Here is a 22,337-nt window from a genome sequence, read left to right on the forward strand (position 1 = left end):
TAGGAATAAGGGGTTTTTTTTTTTTTTTTTAACGTGTTTAATATCCTTGTGGTAGTTCTTTGGTTTATTTGTTATCTTAATAAATTTTCTTTCATTCAAGTACTGGCAATTGCTCATTTGCAATCATCTCATGTTGACTGAAAATAATGAATCGCCTTGTCCCACAAGTCATAACAGGCTTTAAACAGAGATGATGGAATGCGTGATTTATGAAATAATAGTAATTTACCATAGGCAGATCATGGAGGTGTTTGGTGATAGTTTTCAAACAATCATTTTTAGTTTTTAAACAATATTTCACGTATTTCAACGCATTTTTTCACCCACACGTATTTTTATAAATATTTTTAAACAACAATTTTCAGTTTTTAAACACATGTACTAAACGGATCCATGTCTGGAACTTCTCATTAATTCTATATCTATTTCTCTAACATTTTCTTGCATTTATTTTCTCGCTTTTAATGTAAGGTGATGCACAAGAAGACGAGAAAATACACCCACTTGGAAACTATACAATAATTTTGATTCATTATGGAACCATGAGTTATAATTTTCACTTCATCAAAGAATAACTAAGATTGTAACTACAAATGATTCTCAACAACAACAAAAAAAAAAAAATGAGGAAGAAGATTGTAACTACAAAGGTGAAGGACTTTCCAAAGCAGACGCTATTCCAATGCCCATTGTTGGGTTGGTCAGTCTAGCTTTGATGGAATATCATAATTGTCTTGATTGTGGCAAAGTCTGATTTGATAGTACAAGACTACAACTGCAACATGTGGATGATAGATATTTGATATGAAGTTAGTAATAACATCAAAAATAGAATGTAGGGTCAAATGTCCTGTAATTTAACTAACATAACTTGGTGTTTTCAATTGAGATGTTTTGAGGTTTCCTCTCTTTCAACTATCAAATTTTAATTAAAAATAAGAAAAAGAAAACCTTGATCAATGCTCCAGTTAATCACTATGGTAGTATGGTTATTCTGCTATCTATGTTTTTAGGCATGTCTATGGACTTTAACCTTCCCTCTTCAATTAAACTCAATGTATTGCATTGTAGTGGTGTTTCAATTCATTATTGCAATATAAAATTTAGGAATAATTACATTTTACCATCCTAAGTTATATTTCAAATTACATTTTGTACCATAAACTTTTTAGAATGCATGGTTAACACCCTAAATTATTACCTGTGTTATACTTTGTGCTTCACTGTTAATCCTGTCATTATATTAGATGAAAAACCAAAGTTTAGAGTACAAAGTGTCATTGGCAGTATAACTTAAGGTGGTAAAATGTAATTTCTCTCTTTTGGCACAAAATCATGTTTGACTAACTGGACGAGTGTATATTCAAAGAGATGCATTACTAAATGAAAGATGATTACAACTCTTGGAGCTACAGTAAAATTATTTCCTATTTCTCACTCTCTCCCCTTCTTATCAGAGACCTCTTTTCCTTATATAGCGCCCTTTCCCCCCATCTTCATCGTCCACTTGTTCTCCATCTAGGCATCCACTTGAGTGCATTCCTCGGTATCTCTCTTTAACTCTCTGCGAGTGGTGGAGCTGAGATTACACTGTTCAGGGGTCTTCTCCAATTAATGCGGCCAGAAAAGCAGCTGCAATGCATTTAATGTGTGGTAGCAGCTTTTCCTTGAGATATTTCCTCGTCCTTATCATCCCCAGGTATGCCCAGAGCTCATCTCTGTCGTTGGGATTGCCAGGAAGGTTATTCGGACCTTCCATTTGTTTGCTTGATCAAGACTATTCGTATCCGAGAAGTAGAACCTCTTCAGAAGAAAGGTGACCTCTTCGGATGATACTCTTCCTCCATTCCTGGGCTGGTTGCGTTCAGATGAACTCTACCCTGACCCATTATTCCTCTTTGGATGCACAATAATCCTCAAAACAGGGCCCCGGCCCAATAGGTACGTCTGGGCTTTTANAAGGTGGTAAAATGTAATTTCTCTCTTGTTTGTAAAGGATTTAGAAGAGGAGAAATTGAGTCTTTTCATGTGATGCTATCCAAAATAACGGCAGAATTGATGGTGTGATGCAAAATGTAACATAAATTATAGTTTAGGATGTGAACTATGCATTCTAAAAGTTTAGAGTGCAAAGTGTAATTTGGAATGTAGTTTAAAGTGGTAAAGTGTAATTTCCTCCTCAAATTTAAGGTTTACCCAAATTTCAAAAGGGAAAGGACTCTGCCTTTGATTCTAGGAGAAGCACAATATGAGTTCCCGAATGTTAAAGTTAATATTAAAAGGTAAAATTGAAAAACAAAATACGTAAACAATTAAGTAAAACAAAACATTTTACAAATAGAATCGGGAGTTTGGTCTCATAATTGGGTTGTAATTTAAATTATTTTCTTTTAGAGAGCTTCATAGCATCTGTTATTGATGATTACCCTTTATCATCAGACAATGGTGGCTCTAGGATTTTTTTTTTAAGTGGTCACTAAGAAATTTAAATTATACATAATCTAATAAAACGATAACTTGAATATTTGCTACAATTGTGAGTTGACTTACTAAGGAGAGTAAAATTGTTATGACTTTAAAGCTAAAAAGAATATAATTGTCATCACTATCAAGGAGAACTAACAACCACAATATTTTTCTTGGTACAATTTTTTAGGAAAAAATGAAATTAGAGATTATTTTTATTAAATAGGTTGAACGAACTACAAATTTGAATGTTCAGCGATTTTTATCTTTTTGTTTTATAGTAGGCTTTTTGTTGAATAATTAGATCACTTGTTGTTGTTGTTTGGTCTTACCTTATTTTTGATTAAGGATTATGTATGGGAGAGGGGGGGGGGGGGAGGGGGAATTAATTTTGGGGTAATACTACTACATCCATAATATTTTTACAATAAATCTTATGGAAAAGCTATTATTGGTGGATAAAAAAATAATATCAGTACTGAGCCCTGTAGGGTTAGTTTTTGTAGCCCAAGCCCAAGAGGGATGGATTATGAGCCCAATGAACCCAAGATAATGAATTTGTAGAGAGTGGGCGAAAGAGCTGGGCTGGTGGCAAATTAAACAGTGATTAATTACCCCCCCCCCCCACAAGCCCAAATTAGAATCAATAATAACTTACCATATTATATTTGTTGTAAAATTATTGTGAAAATGTAACATTATTCTTATTTTTGTTGAATCCAACTTTTTGTAATTCTCAAATCAGGGTGTTCAACATTTTTATTAGACTGGTCACAACAGGTTAGTTTAATATATAATTTTTTTTAGCAAGTGTATATATGCCATTTTTTGCAAGTCAATGTGGTCCTATGTGACCACCCTGGCTTGCACATAAAGCCGTCATAAGAGTAAGATACCAATTGATTTATGGTGTAGATAAGGATCGAATTCCCAATCTCTTATTTTATAATAAGAAACAATACCAGTTAACTATAACTTACTGGTTCTTTTTTGAAGAGAAGGTGGGCAAAGCTTGCAAAATCTACCTCAATATGACTCAAAGTTGATCTTTTCCCCTCCTTTTGCTTGAGCTAGGAGGGCCATTCCTTAAGTAAAGTATATTCTTGTTTAGGCTGACACGTTTCTTTTGCTAAATTTGCTTTACACGTTTCTAGTAACTGAGGTTGATTCCTCATTCCTCTAGCATCTATTTCCTTTTTAACCTGGCTCATAATAAACAAAGTGCAATGGTAACCATATGAACACCCAACATTTTCAACATAATTTGTCACATATAAGCAGCCAAAAGCTTGCTCTAAGGGCAAGTGATGTATAATCAACCGACCTTTTCCACACGATTTGCCCAATACCCAGTCAAAATCTTTCATTTTTCTTTCCTTCTTTCTTTTTATTTCTGGTTTTTTAGTCAAAAAGTATTTGGTTTTTTAGTCAAAAAGTAATTGTCAAAAAATATTAAACTATAAAAGTATAATAATACGTAAAACACGTTGTTGGGGTTGTTTCTCAAGGTTAACCTTGTTGACCCAAATAGCCCACTCCACAAGCCCACTCCTTAATTTGGGCAAGACGAAAAACACACATCGGGGCCCACAAAAACACAAACCGCAAACACCAGATCGATCGTCACACCCCAAAGATTTCCAACGAACCCAAACCACAAACCAAAAAAAACAAAACAAAAAAAAAAAACCGAAAAACCAAAAAAAGCCTTTCAATTCATAAACTTTTATTAGAACCGAATACACAGTTTCTAACTCACTAACAAAAGCACTCAAATTTAATATAAAAAAACTTAAAAAAAAAAAAAAGTTCATCAAACTTAAAAATCGCTCGTGAGCTCTTTAAAACTTTTTACGATTTAAATAAACAAAAAAAACGAAAAACAAAAAAAACAAAAACAATCCCATGTTTTTTTTGGCATTCTAGCCCACATCAAGTCCTTGTTTGACACACAAACACAAACACACCGTTCATTAAAAAGAAAGAGAAAAAAAAATTTTAAAATTAAAAAAAAAAAGGAATTATGGAAGGTGGAATTAGAGTCAGGAAATACTGTTGGTTTTATCATGCCACTGATTTTGCCTTTACCTATATCTCATTTGTTTTAATATTTTTATTCTTCTTCATCTTCTTATATTCCTATTATTATTATTATTCTTTCTTATTAATTCATTTGAGAGAGAGATATTTATTTTTATTTTGTTATTCGATGATGATAATTCGCCTCCTCCCTCTTTCTCAGTTTTCTCTTCCTTCCTTGACTTTTACGTATATAAGTTTTGTTAAAAAGGTAAAAGAATAAATTACACAAACCCACAAATCGTATCCTTTTGTTGTTTTTCGAGGCTCTCTTTTTTTGTTGGATCCTTAGGGATTTCTAGGGTTTTGAAAAGCGCTGTGGGTTGGTTGCGATCGATCTCGATTTTCTCGATCGCTGTAGTGTTCATCATCAATGGAGGCCGCTTCAGAAGAAGAGAACCAGAACCAGAACAATGAAGAAAACAACAACAACAACAACAATAACAGCAATAGTAACGGGAAAATCAACAACAACAACAATTCCAGTGAAGGACAGAGCAAGCCGAAGCGTCAGATGAAGACTCCGTTTCAGCTCGAAACTCTCGAGAAAGCTTATTCGAGTGCGTACAAATTGTGAATTTTCGTTTTTTTTTTTTTTGTTTCGATTTGTGAAATTTTGATAAATTTGTTGAATTTTTTTTTTTTTTTTTGGGATTTTTGCTTGATTCAGTGGAGACTTATCCATCGGAGGCGACGAGGGCCGACCTGTCGGAAAAATTGGGGCTTTCCGATCGGCAATTACAGATGTGGTTCTGTCACAGGAGGTTGAAGGACAAGAAGGATGGTTCGGCGAAGAAGCCGCGTAAATCCGCGTCGACGGCGGTGGTGGCGGCGATGCCGGAGTCTCCTGTGGATGAATTGAGGGGTGGAGGTGAGCCTGGGAGTGATTACGGGTCTGGCTCGGGGTCTGGGTCGGGTTCCAGCCCGTTAGGTCGCTCGGAGTTTAGAAATGCAGTGTCAAGGAGTGTGCTTGATGATGTACCAATTATGAGGAGGTATTACGAGTCGCCTCAATCGATATTGGAGCTTAGAGCTATTGCCTGTGTGGAGGCACAGCTAGGAGAGCCATTGAGGGAAGACGGGCCAATTCTCGGGGTTGAGTTTGATTCATTGCCGCCTGATGCATTCGGGGCACCTATAGGTATGGCTAATGGGTTTTGGTATTGAATTTGATGTGTTTATTGGATATGTTTTATACTACTCAACTGGAGAATGCCTGAATTAATATGAGTATCTAATAGGAGTATTAGATACTCCTATTATTTTATATGCTTAATGTGGAAACTTTTATTCATGTTATTGATAATATGTTGAATTTCAATCATGTTTAAGCAAGTAACTTGGTGCTCAAAGATGTTTAGTTAATCTATATATCTATGTGGTAGGGAATTTCAACTATATTTGTTTTTCGTATTCTTTAGTAGAAGTAGTTAAAAAGGATATGTCAATAAGGAAGTAATAGAGACTTTGGATAGAATAGAAGAATGAAGGAAAAGAATACATGTAATCAAGCCTAACTAATTTCTTGAGCATCCATTGGCGACCCAAAAATTTGGAACTAAGGTTTGTTGTTATTTTCTCTAAACTTTGATAAAGTGAAAGAATATATGTATAAGGCCTAAATGTACAAAATTAAAACATGCGTAGGCCTTTTTCATGGAGTTGAGTGTTGAGTTGGTCCATACACTTGTTTAGTTCCTTTTAAGATTTTATATAGATGCTGATTGTGTGAGAAATATGGGTTCTCTAGAATGTTTTTTTCTCATTAGTGATGGAAATATTTTGAACAGATTAAATTCTACCCAATATAATTTCTTTAAAATGAAAAGAATGTGATAGGACCTGCAATTTATTACTTTTCCTTTTTAACTATCTAAAAAGAGTTATTTTGAATCAACTTATTAAAAAAAAAAAAAAAAAAAGAGTTATTCTGAATCTGTTTGCTTTTACCCATCTCGTTTAGTCAGTAATTAGACTACTTTTATTTACTTAAATATGATCTATAGTTTATTGGAAGTGTTATGCTCCCATGATGCCCACCCGAATTTAATTGGATTTAGGGCTTAGTTGGGTTGAGTTTAGCTAAGTTGTATTTTCACATGATAATGACCTTATAGTTTTGATAGTGGTTCATTAAATGGTTTGTGAAGCTTGAATTTGTTTATATTTTTTATTTTTTAATGAGTTAAGTCCTGTAACCATTTTGATGGTGAAAACTAATGTAAACCTTTGGTATTGCATGTGAAACAGCTGTTTCAGAGCAGCCGAAGCGGTTGGGGCATCCTTATGAAAGCAAATTATATGAGCAACGCGATGTCAAATCTTATAAAGTTGGTCTCTTAATTCTTCATTGCGATTTTTTTTTTTTTTTTGGTTGTGATTAATGCAGCGATCATCATTAATTTGGCATGCACAGTGATGGTTGGGATGTTTGATGTTTCCTTCTCTGTTATAAATCCGCTTATAGTTCAGATGCTTGATGATTCCTTTATGTAAGGGTTTTGGTCGTCATCTTAGTATTGTACCTCTATTTTAATTTTGATTTCAAGTTTCTTTATATGAAGAATCTATTCTTATGGTGTCTGGTTCTTTGTCCAGTTTGCTCCTGCTTAGAAATTCAAAACTAGCCAAGTAGCTATTTAAAGAATGTGGCAGCTTGAAATAAAAAGTGCACATATATTTACTTCCTAATACTAGTACCAAGAGCAGAGTAGCCAATCATCTCTAGCTCAAATAGCACTTGCTCTCCTTGTAAGTGCAAGGTGGAGGTTGAGGTTGTGGGTCAAGACCTACCAGCAGTTAAAGAAGACCAAGTGCAGAGTATCTTGCTCTTATGACCAACTTGGTCTTCATTATAAATTTTTCTCCTTGTCATTTCTTTCCTTTCATGAAATAGGAATTCTTGCTCTTAATGCATAAATATTTTCAAATTTTATACTTATATATATATATATATATATAAATTTTATAATGTTGGACCTTGTCTTTATCAAATGTTTATGATTTTGACTGAACATTGTCTTTGCTAGAAGGAAATATTTCTTTATTACCTATTCTTCTGGGTTAACATCTTGGAGTTGAATGAAATTCATTCCAGGCTACCCAGAGGGCTCTCCATGAATATCCATTTCTTCATGACCAACCTAGTGCAAGACCTGATGTGTTTGGACAAGTTTCCCAATCTCATTTTCATGACTCAATGGTTGATGCCCCAACTGCCCGAACTTCATCAGTTGTGCTTGGAAATGAACAATTGCCGAGGGTGCATGGTGTCCAAGGTCATGTACCTCGTGTTCGTATTTTTCCCCAGCAAGAAAAGCAGGCACTTGCCTTATCATCACCTCCTAGGGATGATGAACGTGTCCCACAAAGGGAGTCCTTGACAAATGTTAGAGTAAGTTCTCAGTTTGGTGATCACCCTATTATTGGACCAGAAGATTCGTATGTATTGTCTGATGGGCAAATATCTCATAGTGATGCTATTTTGCGGATGGAAAAGAAACGCAAGGTATCCTCAACCAGTCCAAACTACTTGAGAGAGTATTTTTTCTCTTCACAAAGGATTATTTTATATATAGTTTTTTGCCTTCTGTAGAGTGAAGAAGCTAGAATTGCAAAAGAAGTTGAAGCCCATGAGATTCGGATTAGGAAAGAGCTTGAGAAACAAGATATATTGAGACGAAAGGTTCTAACTTCTCAGTCATGAGTCTTTGTTCTCTGAAGTTAACCTTTTTGCCCTTCCCAGAAGGTGTAAGCGTCTTTGTATACTGATATTATGAACCTTTTTCTTGTAGAATGAAGAACGAATGAAGAAAGAAATGGAAAAACAGGACCGTGAAAGAAAGAAGGAAGAAGAGAGGCTGATGCGTGAAAGGCAGCGAGAGGAGGAGAGATCTAAGCGTGAGCAAAAACGGGAAATGGAACGAAGGGAAAAATTTTTGCAGAAAGAAAATTTAAGAGTAAGTTTTGTTAATGACTTACTGTAAGTTATTTAGAGGTAACCTTTTTTTTTCTGGAATAAATGACCAAATTCCACCTGTCTCCACCTTCTCTCTTTCCTTTTACCCCCCCTTCTCTGGTTATACTAAAGGCTGAGAAAAGGAGGCAAAAAGAAGAGCTCCGGAAAGAGAAAGAGGCAGTAAGACGCAAAGCTGCCATTGAGAAGGCTACTGCACGCAGAATAGCTAGAGAATCTATGGAGCTTATTGAGGATGAACAGCTGGAACTGATGGAATTAGCTGTTGCAAGCAAGGGCTTGTCCTCAATGATCCATCTTGACCATGACACACTGCAAAATATTGAATCATTCAGAGGTGGGCATCCCGTTGAGAACTTTTGGTTCAGTCTTTATGCATTTACACGACTGCTTTTCATTAAGCCCTAATCTGGTCTTCTATAGTTTTGAGGAAATAAAAATGATTTAAATATTAACTTCTTATTCACATTGTTTTGGATCCCAGAATATGAAAATTTCATGTTAAAAATAACTCTCTTTCTCTCTCTCTCTCACAATTGAACAGCAGTACTGGATTCTGGCTACCAGAATAAAAATATGACTCTTTCGTCATGAAATTGATAATTTCCACTCTCTAATCCTCCTAAACCATAGCAAAAGGAAGATTCAAACATTTCCTTTTAATGCCCCGGTTTCTGCAAATACCCTTCTTAGCTGGGGAACACCCAAAAAGTCAAACCACTCATAGTGTTATGTCCTGTTTTTTCATGTTGTTTCAATAAGGTTTTAGATTTAATCAGTGTCCCTTCCCTGATGGTTTTGAATGTGATATTGCATTCTGTTAGGAATGAAGAGAGAATGCTTATACTTGTTTCAACTAAATTGAATCCTAAATCAAGGTCTCCACTTTTTGTTGAGTGTGTTATATTATATGGGATTGACTTTGTTCGTTGTGATGATGTTGCTTGAGGAGGAACGGGCAATAATTGTCATCTAAGAGATAAAGTGCTGGTGTCGGATTTGGTGGTGGCAGTGGTACTTAACTAAAAAATTTGTGTTGGTAGTAGCATAATTCTATTGTCTTCTCAACTCTTTGCAGTTGGCTGGAAAGTAAAGGCTGGGGCTCATGTTTTACTTTAACTCAATTCCACAAGTAGACTGCGTTTGTACCATATTACTTTTAATTATGTGTTTGAGCAAAGAATCTGGAGTCTATGAATTTGAAACCCATCTTTGGCGTTGATTCTATTTAAACAGATACAAAGTCTTTTGCTGAAGAGATGGTCTTTTCCCCCATAATTTGGTTTGCATTGTGTTTTTATCTGCTGTGTTTAGTCTGTTTTAATTTTTCTGATCAGATCTGATTCCATTTTTGTTGTAGATCTTCTGATTGCATTCCCACCTAAGTCAGTGAAATTGAAAAAACCATTTGCGGTTCAACCCTGGATCAATTCGGAGGAGAATATTGGCAACCTTCTGATGGTATGTCAGTGGTGCTTTTCAATCCATTTTATATGCGTAGTGGAAAATGAATTATTATAATCACATAAAGTACACATTTTACCTTTGTGCAATAGGTATCATAATGCTGTTTTCCATGTTCGCACTATACAGTTTGTAACTAATTGAGACTAAAGGTTATACATACACCTCTGTTCTACATTGAATATTGCAATTTTGTTTCTTTAAGAATAAATGAATACTGAATGATAATTTTTTTTAATTTATGTTTATGTCATTTTGTGAAGATGGTGCTTTTGGATAACATTTTTCTTATATGCTTATTTCATACTGAATAATAGGTATTTCTTTTGATAAAAGGACCTGAATAACAGATATGAATGTGCTGCTTTTAACTGCAATTATTAAATGTGTTTTTCTTTTCTTGAGTGATAATGTTAGCTAATGGAATCTAGTAATGCCTCTGATTTTTATCTGAATTTTTTTTCTTTTCAGGTGTGGAGATTTTTGATTACTTTTGCTGATGTTCTCAAGTTATGGCCGTTTACTCTTGATGAGTTTGTTCAAGCTTTTCATGACTATGTGAGTCATTCATAGGTCCTTGCTTTCAAATTTCCCACTCATTAAATGTTGTGCAACTGCTTTTTGCTTGGTATTGATACCATTTTTATCCCAGGATTCAAGGTTGTTGGGTGAGATACATGTTGCTCTTCTTAAGTTGATAATAAAAGATATAGAAGATGTTGCTAGGACACCATCTACAGGATTAATAGTTAATCAAAATAGTGCTGCTAATCCTGGTGGTGGACATCCACAGATTGTTGAAGGGGTAACCTCTGCTCTATGCACACTTGAATTAGTTTATTTGCTTGCCATACTACTTTTCTGTGTTTGTTGCAGAATCATTTTTTATTTCATTTCTGTATTAGGCTTATGCATGGGGCTTTGACATACGCAACTGGCAGCGGCACTTAAATCCATTGACGTGGCCTGAAATATTTCGGCAATTGGCCCTATCTGCAGGATTCGGGCCACAGTTGAAGAAAAGGAGTATCAGATGGTCATACTCACATGAGAATGATGAGGTTACTGCTTTTCTATACTCTGCTTTTGGCATTTATACCCTTATGCATTTCATAAAACTGTTGTTCTGTATTAGCAGTATATTTTGATGAATTACACACCTTGCTTTAGGACATAGTATACCTTCGCGTGTTTGTGTGAATATATAAAATAAAATAAAAAAAATGAAGGAAAAGAAAAGAATAAGTGCTATATGTGCTTTCTATTTCCCATTATGTTTTAGTCATAAACCTTGGTATATTTTTATTATGCTCTGTAATTACAGAAAAATGAAATAAAGCTTAGAGGTGTCCTAAAAATAGATTCTTGTTCAAGGAACTCACCTGTGTTTTGACCCATTTAGTAATTTGTGGAATACGTCTACTTTTTGGATGGCTAAATTTACTTTTCAGAAGGATATATCGGATTTGTCAAAATTTTTCTCTACCAGGGTATTTTTTTTTCCTTCTCCAATTCATTCCTGATATTATTATTTTTAAATGATAAATTAAATAATTATTGAAAGAAAAGGGCACACCTTATTTTACAGGGATTAGTAATCTAAAGTTCTAAAGGATTAGATATTTCAAAAACGATGAAGATTAACTGGAGTTAATCTATCCACTGCAATATAAAAAGCTCATGGAGTTAATTTTTTTAGTGGAACCTCCCTTCACTTGATCATGCCAAAATCAATTGATTTTTCCAACCCGCTCTAAAAAATTGACTTCTTAGCTTTGTTGTATTGCATTCTTGTGGCTTAGCGGCATTGCCTAGTTTTTTCCCATGTGAAGAACCAGGGTTTGAATTCCGCTCCCCCACTTGTAAGCAAAAAAAAAAAAAAAAAAAAGTCTAGTTGCTATTTTTTATTTATTTTTATTTTATGCTTTGTCTAAGGCTCTAGGGTGAGGCACTTGCCTTTAGAGCCCAGGCGACTAGCTTAAGCCATGAAAAAGTGGCTAAGGCAAGAGCCTCAATATATATACATTTTTTAAGGTATTTATTTATTTTATTTTATTATTTTTATTGAAGCTTGTAAAACCTATTAATAGATTAATAATATTATTATTATTTTATGATAAGTAATAAGTTTTATTAGATATTAAAGAACATCACGTACACAGGAGGTATTAATTTACAGAAGCTTGTTTCAAAACCTTTTGTTAGATTAATTAATTTACAGAAATGTATTGTAAACTTATAGAAGCTTGTTGTAAAGCCTATTATTAGAATAATTGATGGAGCCTAAACCATGTTAAGTCTATTTTCAAATCAATTAATAAACGTAATCTCTTCATGCAACACATTTCAAAAACACTTGATTATAATATGTCAATACATTAGGTACATGTATAATAACTATATTTAGAATTTGGTGCCTTGATTTAATTGGGCTAGGTCCTTTTGTAGCCTCATGCCTTGGACAATATAAGGCCTTGGCTCCTAGGGTTGCCTTTAGCCTTTGACTACCTTGATACCTGGGTTCTAGAACTTTACTTTTCAGAAAAAAGATTTGTAATCTGATTGGCTGTGTTTCAGAAGATGGCTACTTATACTATAAGTTTGATAGATATGGTTTAGAGGTAGTGATCCGAGTTTACTTTTAGGTAATTCAGAGTGGAAAAGATATTCTTCTTTTGATTTTTTTTGGGGTGTATGGGTGGGGTGGAGAATGGTCAAGCAGCGATCTTCATTCAATAATTAATAGTTATTTGGAACATATTATTATATTAACCAACATCACTCTGATTGTTGTAGGGAAAAAATATGAATTAAGATATTGCCTAGCATAGTAATACTCTGATTAAAGTTTGTAGCTTATTATTGTGGACACTTGCTAAATATAGTGGTTTTTTATTTATTTAATGTTGAAGTAGTGTAAAACTTTCTGTTACTGTTTAGTATTTGCTAGAGCAATTTGGTGTGTTCTGATGTCGAAGTTCAGGACCTCATTTTAATATTATTATATTGCTTTTATTAAATAAGACAGGTTATATGTAATTGCAGGGTAAAGGTTGTGAAGATATAGTTTCTACTCTTCGTAGTGGTTCAGCAGCTGAAAATGCATTTGCAATAATGCAAGAAAAAGGGTTATTACTTCCCCGAAGATCTAGGCATCGGCTGACTCCTGGAACCGTCAAATTTGCTGCTTTTCATGTTCTTTCACTTGAGGGAGGCAAGGGATTAACTGTATTAGAACTTGCAGACAAGATTCAGGTGAGTTTATATTGTTCTTAACTAAAGACCTTTTGGTTACTGGCCTTCCCCATGGTCCATTGGCCTTGTGCGTGATTGATTAATCCCCAGGTCCATGGTTCAGGGAATGGTGGAGTGAGAGAGTTAATTTTTTCAATTTTCTGATTTTTCCTGATATAATTGTATGCTGTTAGAAATCTGGACTTCGGGACCTGACAACGAGCAAGACACCAGAAGCTTCGATTTCTGTTGCTTTGACAAGGGATGCCAAGCTTTTTGAAAGGATAGCCCCTTCAACCTATCGTGTGCGTGCTGCTTTCCGGAAAGATCCTGCCGATGCTGAGGCAATACTTTCAGCAGCCAGAAAGAAAATTCAGATATTTGAAAATGGGTTTTTAGCTGAAGATGCTGAGTATGTTGAAAGAGATGATGCTGAGGATGTTTTAAGAGATGATGCTGAGGATGTTTTAAGAGATGATACTGAGGATGTTGAAAGAGATGAAGACTCTGAATCTGATGATGTCGACGAGGATCCTGAAGTGGATGATTTTGCAACTCTGTCAACTGGGAACAAAATCTCCAGTCCCTATGGTGAAGTGAAAACTTGCTCAGGAAGTGGAAAAGAGGATCTTTGCAACGATGTTGCACTGAATCTGCAGACTGAGTTGGAGAAGGATTTTTCATCCATCCCTTTGGTTGGACCCAAAGATGAAAATTGTCCAAGCACTGCCACTGAGCTGTGTGTTGTTGGTGGAGGCATTGGTGCTGTCAATCAAGAAAATATGGAGATTGATGAAAGTAAGTCAGGTGAATCATGGATTCAAGGACTTACAGAAGGAGATTATTCTGATCTCAGTGTAGAAGAGCGTCTTAATGCCCTTGTTACCTTAATTGGTGTTGCAAATGAGGGAAACTCTATTCGTGGTGTTCTTGAGGTAAATATCTCTTGCCAATTGTAGTGTACTGATCTATTTTATATTCTAAAAACTATATGCTTGTTGTTTCTGTCTTGAACTTGACAGTAAGAGCTTTACAGGATCGCATGGAATCAGCAAATGCTCTCAAGAAACAAATGTGGGCAGAAGCACAGCTAGATAAAAGTCGCTTGAAAGAAGAGATTATAAGTAAAACAGATTTTCCGTCATCTATTACGGGGAGCAGAGCTGATATGCAGTTTTTGAGTTCTGCAGTGGAGGGCAGCCAAAGCCCCTTTCCTAATGTTGATAATCAACTTATTGAGGCATCCCCTAGCACCGCTGAAAACCAAAACCCACTTGTTTCACAAGGCATCCAGGATCACCTCAACAATGTGCCTACCGAAAGGACCCCTGGTCAAGATTTTCCCACAGGTCCTGATAATTTCCTTATTCAGCAACTTGGATATGCTTCAAAAAGGTCACGGTTACAATTGAAATCTTATATTGCGCACAGAGCCGAAGAGATGTATGTATACAGGTCCTTGCCTCTTGGACAAGATCGTAGGAGAAATCGATACTGGCAGTTTGTTGCATCTGCTTCTAGCAATGACCCTGGTTCTGGCAGGATCTTTATTGAATTGCATGATGGCAATTGGAGGCTTATTGATTCTGAAGAGGTAAATAGACTCTTTATTTTTTCTGTTTGATGCTGCACCACCAACAAAACACCACCCCCCCCCCGCGCGGGAAAAGTTGGGCCATGTTTGACTATGTGACTTCTATAGTGTCACAGAAATGTTATATTATTGATGGTATATCTAGTTTGTACTAAATGGTTTGCAAGATTTTTCACTTTTTTCCTTTAAGCTGGAAGAATAGTAGTAAATGTCTTTGACAGTTAATTGGCAGCCACATGTTCATACTTTTAACATAATTTTTATTCATACTTTTGACATGATTGTCATTGACCCCTCAGCCATTCTAAGATAATGGGGATCCAAACCAAAATGGTCTTGTCTTTGCTACTGAAAACAATGTTTGTACTTGAGAACAGCCAGTTGGCTGTCATGCTAATGAGACTGTCTGAGGTTCTTGAGAATTTATGCATTGCATCTTACCATATGTTAAATTATATGATATATTATCTTGGGTTTTGTTTGCTTTTACTGAAGATGTTATCTTATTTGAATAAATATTAGAAGTTTTTTACTAAGATTAATATTGATTTTCTCTAGGAGAACTTATAGTGTCATAGTCTTCTATTGAAGCCTGATCTTGGCAGGCGATCCAAGAAACTTCCCATAAGATATGAGGTTCTTGTATGTGTCCTATATTTGTGTTGTTGGTATTATATATATATATATATATAAAAGATATTTTTAGTCAAATTCTTTGTTGCTGCTTATGATTGATGCCTTTGTTACCGTTTATAGTAATATTTCCTTTAACTGTTATAGTTCTTTTAATTCTCTTTCTGTGTAGGCCTTTGATGCTCTTTTGATATCTTTGGATGCACGTGGGATAAGGGAGTCCCATTTGCGTTTAATGCTGCAAAAGATTGAGTCATCCTTCAAAGAAAATGTTCAAAGGAATATGCCAAGTGCTAATGTAGTGCGTCGAAGTGGAAGTGGAACCGTGGTTAAAAATGAGGCTGAAGAAATGAATTCTAGTCCAGACTACCCGGCTGGTTTTGACAGTCCTAGTAGTACTGTTTGTGGTTTAAATTCCGATATGTTGGAGACCTCATCTTCTTTCCGAATTGAGCTTGGGAGAAATGAAACTGAGAAGAAGGCTGCCCTTAATAGGTATCAAGATTTTCAAAAGTGGACGTGGAAAGAGTGTTTTAATTCAGTAACATTATGTGCAATGAAGTATGGGAAAAAGAGGTGTGCACAGCTATTGGGTGTTTGTGATTTCTGTCTCAATTCTTATCTCTCTGAAGACTCTCACTGCCTTTCTTGCCACCGTAATTTTGGTACCAGTAATAATGATTTTAATTTTTCGGAACATGCAATTCAATGTGAAGAGAAAAGGAAAATACATATGGGAAGTTTCCAAATATTAGATTCTTCTCTTCCGCTGGGAACCAGATTGCTTAAGTCTCTATTAGCTTTCATTGAGGTAAGATCATGATTGCCTTGAAGAACTTTTGTGCTGAGATAATTAGGAGTTAATTCCCAACATTGTTAAATATTTATTGCGCCTGGCATCTTATGTACTGATAGTTAATGTTCAGCTTCCCTGTGTGTTATTTATGCCAATCCATCTCCCCCCTTTTGTTAGGGGAGTTGTGCTACGGGTTTACCTGTTTTAGTGTGAGTTGTTTATTTATGTATCAGTAATTAGCCATTTACATTATTTTATAGGTATCTGTCCCACCAGAAGCTCTTCAATCATATTGGATGGGAGACCATCGAAAGACTTGGGTAGTGAAGTTGAATGCATCATCATCAGTTGAGGACCTTCTACAGGTCTTCATTTTACTTAATACTTTTGATGGAATTCTGTATAGCTTCATCTGCTAAATATACTGTTTATCCAAATTTCTCCTGTCCACTTTCACTATCTAATCTAATCATGATGATTAGTATCATTTGGTATTCAACCTGGAGTCACAGTTTGATTTATATTGTAACTACCATCAAGGGATTGTAATACTGTGCTTAATTGATGGTAGTGGAAGCATGTTTAATTGTCTTCTGAACTTATTGTGCTGAGGATTGGAGGTTATTCTTGTCAGATGAAATTTTATTCTTTTCTCTTCGCCTCCGTCCCACACTTTTTTGTTGAATTGGTATTTGATTATAGATTTAGAGTTGGGCAGATGCAAGTCTGATCTTTTGTCTCCCCCTGCCCCACCCACCAAAATAAAGATAAGTCAGCATAGAGGTATATTTGTTGTTGCATCTCATGCAGAATATAATTCAATATCAATATCAATATTCAAGTGGCATGGAATTAAGATTGCCAAAATGCATTTACAGAGACATTTGTGTGCTAGTCTGTTACTGATTATACACACATGGTATAAATACACAGCTAAGACTTGGATGAAAAAGCAGTATACATGCTCAGAAATGGCCATGTTCAAGCATGAATTGCTAGCAAATTATATAGGGAAAACATGAAATCAATTTTACTTTATCTTATTTTCCTTTTTTCTATCTTTTTATTTTCCTTTTGATATTTTTTATGGACTATTGTGTATTACTCTGCTCATATGACAAGTGGTATTGTCAGTTCACTACTTCCATATTGCATAGTCTTGATTTTTATATATGTGTGTGTGTGTACTTATTTTATTTATTTTTATTTTTTTCGTGTGATCATTTGCTCAATTGAACAAACTTTGTGCAGATGTTGACTCTGTTTGAGAGAGTGTTGAAGCGAGACTTTCTATCATCAAATTTTGCAACGACTGAGGAACTGTTGGGCTCCTGTACTCAGTCAGGAAGTTCTTTGCATGATTTTTCTGATCCTAGATCAATACCTGTACTTCCATGGATACCACAAACCATGACAGCTGTTGCTTTGAGACTTTTTGAGCTTGATGCATCTGTAATTTATTTGAAGCAGGAAAAACCTGAGCCTTTTGAGGACAAGGAAGTTAGAGAATATATAGTGAGTTTTTTTTTTTTTTTAATGAATTCCTATCATTGCTTTCCTTCTTTTTGGTTGTCTTTTTAAGAAATTTGGTGAAGAAGTTCCCATCACAGATGCATGCAACTCTATTGCAGAAAGCTAAAGAGTTGAATGTCCTAGCAGCCTGCTTCTTTATAGATGTAGAGTTCAATGTTGGCCTATCATGAAAGATAAATAATTGATCATATCTGCTGCCTGCTGTTTCTGAAATTTCAAATTTGTGAATTCTTAGATGCTTTTTAAATTGATGTCATCTTTGGCTAAATCTTTCACTATGTTGTAAAAGATATTACCACCTGATTCCTCTTTTCCTTATCCACAGAAGCTTCCTTCAAGATACGCCCCTTTTGATAATGTTAAGGAGGTTGAACTAACAGAACTCAACCATGATGAAAAGAACTTTACTGAGCTGAAAAGCAACCGAAACAGCTATAAACGTGGGCGAGGGGGTCGTGAGCAAGGGCGAGGTAAAAAGTGGCAGAAGAAAGCCCGTGTTTCCCATTCTGATGTTGGCAGGCGAAATGTAAAGAGCAATGAAAATTTAATTCAAGGACTAAGACAACAAGGGCAAAGAACATATGGACAAGGGAGTGGACGGGGTCGTCGAACAGTTAGGAGGAGGAGAGTGGAGAAGAGGGCTGTTGATGAGAGGTTGCTGAGCCATAGGGCTGATTCATATAGGTCCAAGAGCATTGATGAATCACCAAGAAACTTGGGTGAGGAGTGGGATGATGAAAGGATCAGCATGCACCCTATGGAGGATCCTAATTTTAATGATGCAGAAGCAGTGGATTCTGATGATAATGCCCAGGCAGTGGAATATGAGCATGGAAATTGGGAGATTGGGTTCACTAGTGCGTCCAATGGGTGGAGAGAGGATCTAAATGAAGCAAGTGATGAAGATGTGGATGCTTCTGAAGATGATAATGTCATTGAAGAGGCTGGAGATGAAGATTCGGAGGCAGATGTAGATATGAGTGATGGCTCAGATGGAATAGCAAACAGGGTCGGCAATGATGAAGGCACGGAATCAGCAGAGTCTGACGATTATAGTGATTAAGTTTCCATGTTCAAGTGATTAAATTCTGATGTTCAACAGATTGCTGATGCATTAGCAGCAGATATACATGGGCTGCATAAAATTTTTGGTGTTGCAGCTTCATTTTGCGGTGGGACCTGTGTACAGGGCAAAGAAAAAGACAGCATTGTCCCCCCCTCCTCCTCCCCCCTCCTTTCTCTTTGTTTTTGAATTTATTAATTGGTTTCAGTGATGGGGGAGATAATGATTTGGAAGAGTTAAAAGATGTGTTGATTATATGTAATTCATTGATGGAAATTAGGCTGTCTAATGTAAGCATGTTGACAATACTTTTTATACATATGATCTACATTAAAAATTATCAATAGTCTCCATGTTTTCAGCGATATCTGCATTTGTTAGAAGCGAGTAGAAGGTTCTACAGGTTGTCTTGTGTGCTGGAATGGAGCTTTGCTTAGAAGAGAGTTGAAGGCATCTATTAGCAAGTTAGGCTTTTTGTATTTATAATGAGCAACTATGGGAGAATGAAAATCCATCCAGTCCTTAGGGAATTGTTGTAAATTTTGTTACCGGGCTTCATCAATAAATTTCTATCGTTTTTACCTCAAAAATTATTCTCAATAATCTCAACAATTTAGAACTATCTTATATCTTTATTTATTTATTTATTTTATTGTATGTGAATTTTGAAAATCTAACCGATGAATTGTACTTATTATATTTTTTATGTTTGCAAAATTTCAAAAATATCAAAGATCAATTGTTATGCTATCAATAAATGTTTAAATTTTAAGTTTTTGTGGTTCAAAATTATGCATTAAAAATAAGTTTATAAATAAAATTTAATTTGAACGAAATTTGACATGCATATTAAGAACATAAAGAACATGTAATGATTGTAATCTAATTATTAGTTTTTTAAAATTTATATTCAATAAAAAGATATACGAGGAGTTTGAAGAATCTTTTTTCAAACTAGTTTAGTGAGAAATTTTGTTCTTCTAGGATGGTGATACTGTATTTCAGTCTTCAGATGGTTAGCACTCTTTGGTAGTAAACAAGGTACATTCCTGGACCTCTTAAAGAAGTGAACCTCTATATTTGTCCAACCCAATAAGATCCAAGTAAATGAGTAATAAACTTCATAGCTTATTCATAAAAATGAAAAAGTGAAGGTTCAGGCCCATTACTACCCCCGCTCCATGAGATGGTGCACTGTCAAGTGGTGGTGTGGTACATAATGCTGATCAATAAGCTGAGATGGTTTGCTGTTGGCCAATGTGCTACTCAGTAAACTTGCCCAGATCAGATGAACTTGATGATTCTCCTTCCAGTGCTCAAAATGTTATTTCTGTTGTGTTACTTGTGTTGACTAATCTGATTGGGAAGTGCTCACATAATGCCTTATTTTTTATATTTTATTTTTTAAGTGAGTGAAGATTTCTTCGAATTTAAAATAAAATGCAATTACAAAGATAAGGAATCAGATCCTCTTCATTTGAAATGGGAATACTTAAGGTTACACAATAAAATCCATTTAGCTAGGTTATGGGCAGCAACATTAGCCTTCCCACAAATGTGATTAACAAAATATTTTAGAGTGAGAGTTACAAAAATAAATTGGTTTCTTCAACAATATGTTTTATCGCCCAATGAGGAGAGGACGTGGATTTCTATACGTAGTGGGATAATCAACTTACGACTAAGTCATTTAGGAGCAAAGTTCTCAGTAAAGCTCCCACCATCACAATTAGGGCTTTCGCTTTATGCTTTCCTTCCTTTATGCCAAGGGGGTGTACAGTTCATCTTTTGAAAAACACTTGCTACTTCAAACAGTAATATGTGAACAGTAATTTGTGAACAGTAAAAGTGAATAGTATTTTTTCCATTTTTGACTTAAAAATCAAGCTGAAAATTTTGTCATTTTTTTCAACTTATAATGTTCAGATTTTGCCGAAAGAGAACGTGACAAAACCAAAGTAAGTGGTGACATACTTGATTCCCAATTCCTGTACTTTGGCTACTGCTAACAGTGTGTTAGGAGGTTATGATGACGCAGATTGGTGGGCTTGGTTGGGGCCTCATGCTGCTTGAGAGGAGGTTATAGTGGTGTGTGAGGCCACATGGGGCTGAGTCAGATGGCTTCGTGCTTTCTCCAAATCAGTGTTTTCTCGTGTCATACAGGATACATATGTGCCTAGTCATGGTGCAAATGTGGCTACACGAGATTACTTAAGGGCAGTGAGTTGGTGGCTTTGCAAAAGTTGGTCTATGGCAAATTGGCAATGGCTTGGATGGTTCGAGCCAAGTATATGTTGGACATGGCTAGTGCCTAGTGGCATGGTGCTGACTGCTGAGGCACAGGGTGTACTGTTGGGCCTTGTCAGTGTAATATTGGATCGTGTCAATGTGGCATGAACCAAGCCATCTACATGTTGGTGCATGGGCTGTCTTGGATGTTAGCAATTGGAGAGGATGGTATTGGGCTAGCCTCACCTCATGGGTTGTCAGGAGGTGTGTCAGGCCTGATGGTGTTTACTGTGGAGGATACAGTTGATGTTGAGAATATATGAATACCTCGGTATTATCACTGGCAAGCTTTGACGCCTCTACCAAAACAAACAAAAAAAAAAACCCTAAAATTCAAGTCGAGTAGCAAGTGAGACTGTGACCGAGTGTGTCTCACAAGTTGCGCCTCCTTTGCTATGGAAAGTGATGCCACACCGGCGCCGCCACAAGCATCATCTCGCCGTGCCTAGCCCAATTGGTATTTCATCTTCCTCGTCTCTTTTCTTTTTCTTTTTTTTGATGAACATCTCTTTTCTTTTTCTGTCTGAAATCTCTCCACATGTTTTGAGTCTTTCGACTTTACAACAAGTAAAGCTATTGCCTTTTATTTTAGCAGTAGAAATAGTAAAGTGTGGGCATTTGATTGGTTAATTTAATGGTCGAGTATTATGTGATGTTAAAAGTTGACAGTAGAGGGTCTGTGGCGTGAACCTGTGGTTTTGTCTTCTTGTTGAGCTTTTTATGAAAAATTGTCTTCTAGTTGATCTTTTTATGAAAGATAAAAATTTAGACAAACACAGATAAAACAACGCCAATATCAAAACCTTAGTCAGTCCCAATTAATTAGAGATGCTAGTTTGAATTTTATATATTGCAAACATTTGGTATGAAATAAATAAATAAATAATTAAGATTTAAAAACAAAATTCTTAATATTTAACTGCCGTTTGGTATGTGTTTAAATATATTTTTTTTAATTTTTATACAAGATTTTATGCATTTTCACACTTTTTTTACCTATATGTATTTTTTAAAAATACAAACAATATTATTAAAACAACGCTACCAAACAGCCTCTTAATATGAAATAAATAATATATTTTTTTAAAAATTCCCTTTTGATATGGTGCAATGTTTTCATTATTTTTTTTCTCCTACCCTGCTGAAAAGCCATGTCAACAACCTTTTTTAGACAACAAAATTCAGAAGCATCACGCATTAAGAAGTTGCA

At 35.5% G+C, this 22,337-nt stretch overlaps 1 protein-coding gene across 2 annotated transcripts; it reads left to right on the top strand.

Moving 5' to 3' along the window:
* Positions 1 to 4,583: 4,583 nt before the first annotated feature.
* LOC112026051 (homeobox-DDT domain protein RLT1) lies at positions 4,584 to 19,178 on the top strand. 2 transcript variants are annotated; one of them, XM_024058729.2, is made up of 18 exons: positions 4,584 to 5,105; positions 5,216 to 5,686; positions 6,796 to 6,875; positions 7,643 to 8,053; positions 8,141 to 8,230; positions 8,340 to 8,504; positions 8,636 to 8,858; positions 9,882 to 9,982; positions 10,457 to 10,543; positions 10,638 to 10,790; positions 10,891 to 11,046; positions 13,031 to 13,240; positions 13,414 to 14,154; positions 14,256 to 14,813; positions 15,619 to 16,257; positions 16,503 to 16,607; positions 17,494 to 17,757; positions 18,104 to 19,178. In XM_024058729.2, the coding sequence occupies exons 1-18, from the start codon at positions 4,919 to 4,921 to the stop codon at positions 18,836 to 18,838; spliced, it is 5,376 nt and encodes a 1,791-aa protein (XP_023914497.2). In that variant the 5' UTR covers positions 4,584 to 4,918; the 3' UTR covers positions 18,839 to 19,178. The 2 variants fall into 2 exon arrangements, with proteins under 2 accessions (XP_023914497.2, XP_023914496.2); XM_024058728.2 differs by having other exon boundaries at positions 4,585 to 5,105; positions 18,101 to 19,178.
* The last annotated feature ends 3,159 nt before the right edge of the window (positions 19,179 to 22,337 follow it).

Source organism: Quercus suber, unplaced genomic scaffold, assembly GCF_002906115.3.
Source record: "Quercus suber isolate HL8 unplaced genomic scaffold, Cork oak 2.0 scaffold_213, whole genome shotgun sequence".
Lineage (NCBI taxonomy): Eukaryota > Viridiplantae > Streptophyta > Magnoliopsida > Fagales > Fagaceae > Quercus > Quercus suber.